This window comes from Zerene cesonia, unplaced genomic scaffold (assembly GCF_012273895.1).
Source record: "Zerene cesonia ecotype Mississippi unplaced genomic scaffold, Zerene_cesonia_1.1 Zces_u007, whole genome shotgun sequence".
In the NCBI taxonomy this organism is placed as follows: Eukaryota; Metazoa; Arthropoda; class Insecta; order Lepidoptera; family Pieridae; genus Zerene; species Zerene cesonia.
In genome coordinates, this window is record NW_024045137.1 from 477,192 (window position 1) to 487,363 (window position 10,172).

A 10,172-nucleotide genomic window follows, 5' to 3' on the forward strand; every position below is an offset into this window, starting at 1 on the left:
TATAGAGTTTATTTATAGAATTTATTTATGTATGATTTGGTGCACAATAAAGTATTTTTGATTTGATTTGATTTGATAATTTCAATATTATTAAAGCACATAATTCAAAAAGAAAAATGCTTTAATTATTCCTTAATAAACGTGTAGTTATTATTGTGTATATATATTAGTTTATATCGTTTATTTAAAATGTTTTGTTATAAACTATTTACGCAGTGTGTTGTAGTAAGTAAATAATTTTTATCTTCTTTGTTTGCCGCCAAATTTTGCAATATAACATAACTAGCTTCGCCCCGCGGTTTCACCCGCGTAAGTCCGTATCCCGTAGGTATATGGGGATAAAAAGTGGCCTATATTATGTTATATCAGTTTTCCAGCTGTGTACGTACCAGATTTCATTGCAATCGGTTCAGTCATTTTTGCGTGAAAGAGCAACAAACATACACACATCCTTACAAACTTTCGCATTTATAATATTAGTAGGATTAGTAGGATAGGATTTTAATTAAGCACCTATGAAATAAGTGTTTACTCAATTGGATCTTATAATAATTTCCAGCATATCAAACAAAATACTTAATACGAACGGAAAGACTGCGATTTAAGATAAAAGATGAAGATAAAACTAAAAAAACAATAACAGTAATAACCCTTTGAATTGAATAATTATAACGCGAAGGTCCCAGGATTCGGCACCAGAAATTATGTAGAATCGCACCAAGCCGAAATAGTGGGTGGCCAAGCAGCAGCACAATGCACCACGTACCTTAGAGATGCTGCAGCACAAGATGTTGTCGCGTCAATTTTCCGATACACGTGTTTTCGAGGGTCGGCGCTCGCGCAGCGGGTGGAGCGACCCGGTCGAAGGCGGACAAGTGTGTGATTTATGACAGTGTAAAAGCTTTGACATACGGTAATGGGACAAAGGAGGGAGAAGGGATGTTCATGCGTTTATGATATTTTTCGGAAAAATTATACGATACTCGAATATTTATGTGTTATCTATTTATTCTAATGATAACTCATATGGTTTCCTCGTTCTGGCGCTAATTAGAGTTGAATTCTTTCTGGATTGAAAGGGAATTATCAGTAACTAGCCGTTCGCCCGCGGCTTCGCCCGCGTAGAATTCGCTTATATCGCGCGACATGGTAAGGAGTATTTTCTTCACATTAAAAAGTATGGTTTGTTCTTTCCCACGTTTAGCTCCATCTTCATACCAAGTTTCATCAAAATCGGTTCGAGAATAACGAACTTTCATAAAAACTTTCATCCCCTCTTTTAACCCTTTCTACTCTTTTCTCGCGATAAAAAGTATCCTATGTCCTCAAGTTCAGATCTATTTTCATACAAAATTTTATCAAAATCGGTTCAGTGATTTAGGCGTGAAAGCAAACAGACTGCCAGACAGAGTTACTTTCGCATTTATAATATTAGTAGGGATGATTGCAGAAGCTCCTATATACTGTGTTTATGCTACAATGCGAACCATTAGAAATCTGGAACTTCACTGAGTGACGTAGGCTATTTTTGTACCACGGGCGAAGCCGGGTGAAGTGCTAGTTGTGTATAAAATACATAAATAAATGGTATCTTACTTGGTCTGGGACAGAGTTTCCCTATAAACGGCTGGTCGGATTCAAATAAGTGTTCAATGCATTCAGATATATTGCAATAGACCTTGAATAAGAGCTTATTTTATATATGCATCTTTTTCAAGCACGTGTTTTACAAAAACAAATGAAACATATGTTTCTCCCTTTCCTTTGTATAGCGAGCGCTCGTGCTATCTCGCTCCATTCGAATATACATGTGTGTGTGTTCCGTGTAGTTTGTGGATTAAAGTTTTGTACCTAAACAAATCAATTCTACAATTAAAAGATGACTTAATGAATCACGAATAAGCAATCAATAATTGAACTTAGCGTATATGTATTTTATAATTATTGTTATTATAATCAATTTTGTAATGTATCAGGATATGTTATTGTGATCTTAAATAGTCATTATAAAATCTAATTTAAGCATATCTTTGCTCCCTCAACTTCCTAGTAATATTATAAAGTACTACTTGCGCCCCGCGGTGTCAGCCGCGTAAGTCCGTATACCGTAGGAATATCGAGATAAAAGTTGCCTATATGTTATTCCAGTTGTCCAGCTGTCTACGTCCAAATTTCATTGCAATCGATTCAGTAGTTTTTGCGTGAAAGAGCAACAAACGCACACACATTCTTACAAACTATCGCATTTCCCGATATTCCTACGGGATACAGACTTACGCGGGTGAAACCACGGGGCGCAGCTAGTTTATTATATTAGTGTGATTTTTATATGCCAGGTGCAGATAAATTCATATTATAAGATCACAGTAGTCGCGATCTCAATAGTAAATAGATTAAACTAAATGCACGTGTATTATGCTTTCATTGTAAATCCATTGAATCGTTTGGGACAATTTAGTGTGTAGTACTAGGATTACTAGGATGAGCCGATGGTAGCGGACTATTTTAAACGGACATCAGAAAAGGATCGGTTCGACTGTATTTACTGATTTATTTGTTTGTTACATCATAACTCTTTACTTAGTGCATCGATTTTTATGTTTGAGTGGCTTGGGCTGTGCGTTGATAGATCATTATGTCCTACCTTTGAGTTATATCCTACTATACTATCCTACTAATATTATAAATGCGAAAGTTTGTAAGGATGTGTGTGTGTGTTTGTTGCTCTTTCACGCAAAAACTACTCAACCGATTGCAATGAAATTTGGTACGTAGACAGCTGGACAACTGGAGTAACATATAGGCAAGTTTTTATCCCGATAGGTATATATAGTTTCAGCGGAGTAGGAATTCTTTCGCAGATTGTGATTAAAAATGTCTACAAAGACTAGACAATATACCACCTACCGCGTGTAACCTGACCAGTGGCGTAGCTAGGGGGACAAGGGCCCTGGTGCATGGGGAAAGAATCGGGCCCTCCTCCCCTCTTTCCGCCTTCCTACCCTCTTTCAAAGCTGAGGTTAGAGGGCCCCCTGAGTTCCGGGGCCCTGGTGCACTGCACCACCTGGCCCTATGATAGCTACGCCACTGAACCTGACCTCAAGATAATCGAAAAATTTCCAATAATTTAACTGTAATGTTTTTGTTTTTAATATCAATATTGCATTGCAATGAGAAAATACAAGATAAAAACTGATACAAATGTTTAATAGCAATGAAATGCTTTATAAATAATTAATTTATTTATAAAGCATTTTGTTGAAATTGTATTTTATTGTATTTAACTTGGTGTTACTTTTATTTGAGAAATTCGTAGCTATTAAAGAGAAGAGTTTATAAATAAGTGTATCAATTTTTAAAGACAGCGGATATAATATAAATTAGTTAGGTTTTTACTTCATTGAATGAATAATATGATATATTATTCATTCAGATTTGGCATTATGACTTTTATAATCATGTTATGTAAGATTATTTTCAAAGAGCAACTATTGAGTCTCTTAACGGCTCTTTGTTGAAACAGCTTTCCGAACCGGTGGTCAATGTTAAAACTGTTATGACGATTCAAAAGTGCTTCCAGAAGTTTAGTTGACTAAATAAATGTTTGAGTTTGAGTTTAAAGAGGTTTTTATTCGTAAACTGTCAGGCAATTAATATTTCGTTTTGCAAGCGTGGCCATGACCAATAAACTTTAACAATAAAATTGTTTTTAATAAAATTAAAATATAAGATAGTCTATATCAAATATTAAACCAATACTGGATGCAAACTTAGTAACATATTGATTAATGACAAACTGTCCCACAGGTTTTAATAACACTTTTTTATATCTAGACTGATATTATAAAGCTCTAGAGTTTGTTTGAACGCATTAATCTCAGTAACTACTGGTCCGATTTGAAAAATTCTTTCAGTGCTCGATAGTCCATTTATTGCGGAATGTTATAGGCTATATATGTACCACAGGCGAAGCCGGGGCGGACCGCTAGTTTCAAATATAATTCAAATTGATCATCACAAACTGGTTGATAGTTAACGAAACACAATGTCAATGCATACATACATACATAAATAACTTATATCAATCGGTCAATGTTCATAAATTAAGATATTTAATAATATTTTTTATTAATAAGCTTTTAACTTCACTTGTATGTTTGTATGTAACTGACTCATTTAGGCACGATTTTGAAGCAATTTAAACGGACAGATTAAATTCAAACTTTGTACACTCAAGGATCGGTGACAATACAATTGTTTCATGAGTTTATCTTATTGTACTGATGAGGATTGCCATTATTAAATAATCCTTACGTATATTCTGTATAAGAGCAAGTGCGAATAATTAGTTGATTCTACAATTAGCGTGTTTTTTAACTAAAAACTTATTTATGAGAAATTTTGAAAGAAAAGAAAAAATTTGATCAAAATTTCTCATTTATAAAGCATTTCAATGCTATAAAACTAAAAATTAAACTTATTTATGTGTATTAATAATTTTACTTACCTTCTATTGTTTCTTTACAATACCATATGCAATTTTAAAACACTCAAATACCAGACTTTAAACACCTTTTTGACCTTTAAATTCATTTAAACACTAGAAAACATATCAAAATCTATAGACTGTAGTCTTTACCACTTGACGTCGCAACATCAACTGAATACTTCAAGCATTCCATCAAATGATAATAAATTATAACAATTAATTTTTTTTTTTTTTATGTCACAGTCGGCAATGGAGCTGGTGGGACGCCTGATGGTAAGCGCTACCACCGCCCATGAACATTTATAGAGGCAATAAAGGAAAGGACTGGGAAGGGTTAGGAAAAGGATATGGGCCTCCGGCTCCCCCACTCACCGAACGAAACACAGCAGAATGCTATTTCACGCCGGTCTTCTGTGGGGGTGTGGTACTTCCCCGGTGCGAGCTGGCCCAAATCGTGCCGAAGCGTGCTCGACTACCACATACAAAAAAAATGTTTATGAGCCTATCCCAAGCCTATCCCAAGTTAAAAAATACAGATTTATAACACTTAAAAAACACGCTGAGTCAACTAAAATGTCTCACGTGGTCTTATACAGAGTATACCTAAGGAAATTATTTAATCCCAACAGGATAATAAGATAAACTCATGAAACTATTGTATCGTCACCGATCCGCGATAAGTGTACAGAGTTTGAATTCAATCTGTCCGTTTGAAGTGGGTCAAAATTGAGTCTAAAGAAGTCGGTAAGATACAAACATTCAGGTAAAGCTGATAACAGCGTGTTAAAAGCCTACTAGCTTTTATAGTAATTGAAATAATATAAACTATCCAATCTTTAAAGTGAGATCAAACTGCACATGGTATGAAAATTTGATTAAAATCGGTTGAGTCGTTTAGAAGTCCATCGCGGACAAATAACGTGACACGTGATTTATATATATTAAGATGGTAGGTACCTCAAAACAAAACAGTAGTAATAGAGTAAGAATCCAAAACTAATTTATGTCTGTTTGCCTTTTTGTACACGCTAATCGCCGGAACTACTAGACGGATTTGAATAAAAGTTTTTTTTATTATATAGATATTAAAACTGGGCAACACATAGGCTATAATTTATTTCGGAAACCATAACACCTGATCAACTAAACTATAATAGAAATAAAAATAGTGCCTTAATGAGGATTCCTTCTCGTGATCAGCATTTTCTGCTTTAAGAAAGAAAGAAAGAAAGAAAGAAAGAAACATTTACTATGAGACATATTAGTTGAGAGTATAAACTTGAAGATCTGGAACACCTGATATCAGCACCTTAGAACTTATGTCTGAACTTCGACAATAATGGTATATTATTGAAATTTTGAGTACACGTCTCAAACTCAAACTGAAACATTTATTAATTATTTAATAACCCTTCTTTAAAAAAAAGTGGTGGCTCAGCGGTGAGAACCTCGGACTTCAAAGTCGATAAGTCGGGGTTCGAGACCGGGCGAACGCGGAGGAAATAAATTGATTTTTCAATTTATCTGCACATGTGGATAACATCACCATTGCTTAAAACGGTGAAGGAAAAACATCGTGAGGAAACCGGCATGTCCAAGAATCAAAAGTTCGACGACATGTGACATCTGCCAACCCGCACTTGGCCAGCGTAGTGGATTATGTTCTGAACCCTCATAGGAGGCCTGTGTTCCAGCAGTGGGAACATATATGGGCTGATGATGAACACTCCTTCAAGAAGACTTAGTCTTATGAGTAAGTCTTCTTGAAGTAACTTCTTCAAGAAGACTTACTCATAAGACTAAGTCTTCTTGAAGGAGTGTTCATCATCAGCCCATATATGTTCACTACATAGTATACAACAAAAAGTAGCTTTAACTGTCTGTCCCTATGTCCGTATGTATGCTTAAATCTTAAAAACAACCCAACGGATTTTGTACCAAAAAGTTTTTTTTAATAGACAGAGTGATCCAAGAGGAAGGTTTAATGTAAAATAACATCTATAAACTACTCCAAATTTAACGCGTGCGAAGCCGCGGACGAAAGCTAGTCTTCTTGTAAAATACTAGCTTCACCCGCGTAAGTCCGTATCCCGTAGGAATATCGGGATAAAAAGTAGCTTTTATGTTATACCAATTGTCCGGCTAGCTACGTACCAAATTTCATCGCAATCGGTTCAGTGGTTTTTGCGTGAAGGAACGACAAACACACACACACATCCTTACAAACTTTCGCATTTATAATATTAGTGGGAAGGACTAATATTAGTAAGACTACCGGTCCACCCCGTCTTCACTCGTGGTACGTTATATCTAAACACTGATCCTGAGGACTGTTGACAACATATTAGCATGTTAAATGGACGATATGACTAACGTGGGTAGTTTTATTATAAACAAATAAGTTAAAGTTTTCCCAATGTCAAGTGAGAAAGGGACAAATTATATTGCTGTTTCACTCGCACGTTATTAAGATCGAGACAAAGTATGCGCTATGCGATAACAGAGCTGTAAGTTACGAATCTATACTTATATAAAGCTGAAGAGTTTGTTTGAACGCACTAATCTCAGGAACTACTGGTCCGTATCCATAAATATATAGCCTATAGCCTTCCTTAATAAATGGTCTATCTAACACTGAAAGAATATTTCAAATCGGACCAGTAGTTCCTGAGATTAGTGCGTTTAAACAAACTCTTCAGCTTTTAATATTAGTATAGATACCTACACTTGTAAAATATGGGACGCACGTTCTGAAATAAATAAATTTATTTATTACTATAACATAATATAAAAAATCATGTTTTTAATAATAATATGTCTTTATTTAGTAGGTCTTACATTGAGAAATTAAAAACTTTTAACGGACTTTTATTCATTATATTATTAGCCCGACGTTTCGAACACTACAGCGAGCGCGGTCACGGGGAGGGCTTACATTATTGTTATAGTGGATTGTGGCTCAGGCCCTCTTGCTAGGGACCTGACCTGCTGAGGACCTGTACCTTCCCTAGGAGTGATACATATATTAATAATTAGCTGCACCCGGCAAACGCTGTTCTGTCTTACTCTGATCATTTAGAGGTATGAAAAATAGATGTTAGCCGATTCTCAAACATACCCGATATGCACACAAAATTTCATAAGGATCGGTCAAGCCGTTTCGAAGGAGTGTGGCAACGAAAAGTGTGACACGAGAATTTTATATATTAAGATATTTTTGTAAGCAGAACAAAAGATTAACATATTTTATTTATAGAAGCGATTTATCAAACCGCGACCTTCCTATGACATTAAACGATGTACATACATACATAAAATACTCTTATTTCTCAGTTACGACGTGAAGGAACCGGTGTGTTGGGTTGTGTTTTGTTTTTTCCTCGTCCGCCATGTTATGTTCATGTAAGAGTAAATATGTAATCAAATACACGGTCGTTTGTGAATTATATTGTGATTATTTGATATATTTGATATTATAATCATTTATATGTATTTATATGTATTTATGGGTATTTGTGTATATTTATGTTATCTTGAGTGCATGGATGTGTATTTACAATTGAGTTCAAAGACGCGAGTTTTATAAATTCGCTTATATTCGTTGTGTTTGTTGCCGTGTAACTATTGATTGAGTGAATAGATTTTTGTGATTTCAGTTTATTCGAAAGCTGGTGTCTGTGCTGTGGTCATATGAATTTGATATAGTTCTGATAAGCGGAAGGCGGTTTAGTTTTTTTATATAATCCTAATAATATCCTACTATCCTACTAATATTATAATTGCGAAAGTTTGTAAGGATGTGTGTGTGTTTGTTGCTCTTTCACGCAAAAATTACTGAACCGATTGCAATGAAATTTGGTACGTAGACCGCTGGACAACTGGAATAACATATAGGAAACTTTTATCCCGATATTCCAACGGGATACAGACTTACAGGGGTGAAAACGCGGGGCGCAGCTAGTGCTATATGTATATTTATTTGTGCTATAACTCAAGTATGTGATAAATGAATAATATTTAAGTTGTTATTAATTTGATAAGCTATAAATGAGTATTAAAATAATAAACCTAACCAAACTGTATTTTTTATCACGCTCTTATTAACTTCAACCGTATGTGTGTATGTAACCAACGCCATTTGACTAGATTCTGACCCACTTCAAACGGACAGATTGAACTCAAAATCTGTACACTTATCGCGGATCGGTGACAATACAATAGTTTCATGAGTTTATCTCATTATCCTGATTAGGATCGACGGGATTCAATAATTTCCTTATGTATACAGATAACAGAGGTGAGACAAAGTATATTCTTGTGTTTGATTTTACGCGAGTATTATACATTAAGAAATTAAAGACTTTAACGGAGAATCCCCGTGACCACGCTCGCTGTAAAGTGTTCGAAACGTCGGGTTAATAATATAATGAATAAATCGCGTTGAAAATCCGTTAAAGAGTTTTTTTAATTTTGTAGAGGTGAGAGAAGTTAACTAATTCCATCGTTAACGCGTGTTTTTTAAACTATATTTATTATTAGACGCTCGTCCCGGCTCCGCCCGGATATGAAGATTCCTGTTTTATCCCAAGGGAGCATTTAATCGGGATAAATAGTATCCTATCACCCAAGTCAGCTCTTACCCTGTCTGTATACCAAATTTCATCAAAATCCGTTCGGTAGTTTCAGCGTGATTGACGGACAAACATCCAAACAAACAAACTTTCACATTTATTATATTATGTTGGTGTGACTATTTCTAGCGTAGTAGAAGGATTAATTTCTTAGTATCAGTTACGTCGTTGAAATCTATACTAATATGAATAGCTGAAGAGTTTGTTTGTTTGTTTGTTTGTTTGAACGCGCTAATCTCAGGAACTACTGGTGCTGGCTGCTGGAAAAATTATTTCAGTGTTAGATAGCCCATATATTGAGGAAGGCTATAGGCTACATACCACAGGCGCAGCCGGGGCGGACCGCTAGTGTACTGATTTTTCTCTTCGGTATATGACCTCAAATGTTAAACTAAAAATTGATTTCAGTCCCCCCTACCTTTTTTAACATTTATAGTATAAAAAGACAATATTCATATAATCATTGTGTTTTTCTCTTTTCAGAAGCTAGTCGAGTGTCGAGTTAAATCATTTCAAATTGGGCCATCATGTGGAAGTGAGTATTTATCGATTTTTATTGTAATATACACGCTTAAAAAAAAAATCTTGACAAACACACACACATACACACACAGACACACTCACACACACACACACACACACACACATACACAGAGAGGCACACTAATACGTTCAAAATTGTAATAAGTAGTATAGCAACATGAATTTATTTATTTTGTAATCTATAATTAGTAAAGTTGTACTTTTTTAAACCTACCGGAAGAAACTTGTTCCCACGTCACAGGGAATCCTAGTGTGGGAGCAAGGGTTCTTAATCTACATATATGTAACAATATGTTTTGATAAATAAATTATTGTTTATTGTTATATAAGCTTTGCCTGTATGTTTGTACGTAACACTCCTTTAGACTCGATTTTGACCCACTCCAAACGGACAGGTTTGCTTCTTTGTACACTTGTGATGAATAATTTCATGAGTTAATCTTTGGCACAAACAATCATTGTAAAAGCGTATTTTTTAGTTTATATAAGCTGTATTTTTAGGGCATTTA

At 35.0% G+C, this 10,172-nt stretch overlaps 2 protein-coding genes across 4 annotated transcripts in view; one reads left to right on the top strand and one right to left on the bottom strand.

The window, feature by feature from the left end:
• LOC119838989 (serine protease snake-like) overlaps positions 1-4,646 on the bottom strand; it is a 15,104-nt gene extending 10,458 nt beyond the window's left edge. The window contains exon 1 of one of the 3 annotated variants that reach the window (XM_038365149.1): positions 4,508-4,646. The gene's annotated coding sequence lies outside the window, so the exon portion shown is untranslated. Of the gene's footprint in view, positions 1-650; positions 675-766; positions 906-4,507 lie in introns of those variants that run through there. The other 2 variants (XM_038365147.1, XM_038365150.1) reach the window with 2 other exon arrangements.
• A 3,167-nt stretch (positions 4,647-7,813) lies between these two features.
• Positions 7,814-10,172, top strand: part of LOC119839037 (salivary plasminogen activator beta-like) — an 11,527-nt gene continuing 9,168 nt past the window's right edge. Inside the window, exons 1-2 of the mRNA XM_038365211.1 lie at positions 7,814-7,891; positions 9,604-9,655. Coding sequence (XP_038221139.1) covers positions 9,648-9,655 — 8 coding nt within the window. The 5' untranslated portion in view covers positions 7,814-7,891; positions 9,604-9,647. The remainder of the gene's footprint in view (positions 7,892-9,603; positions 9,656-10,172) is intronic.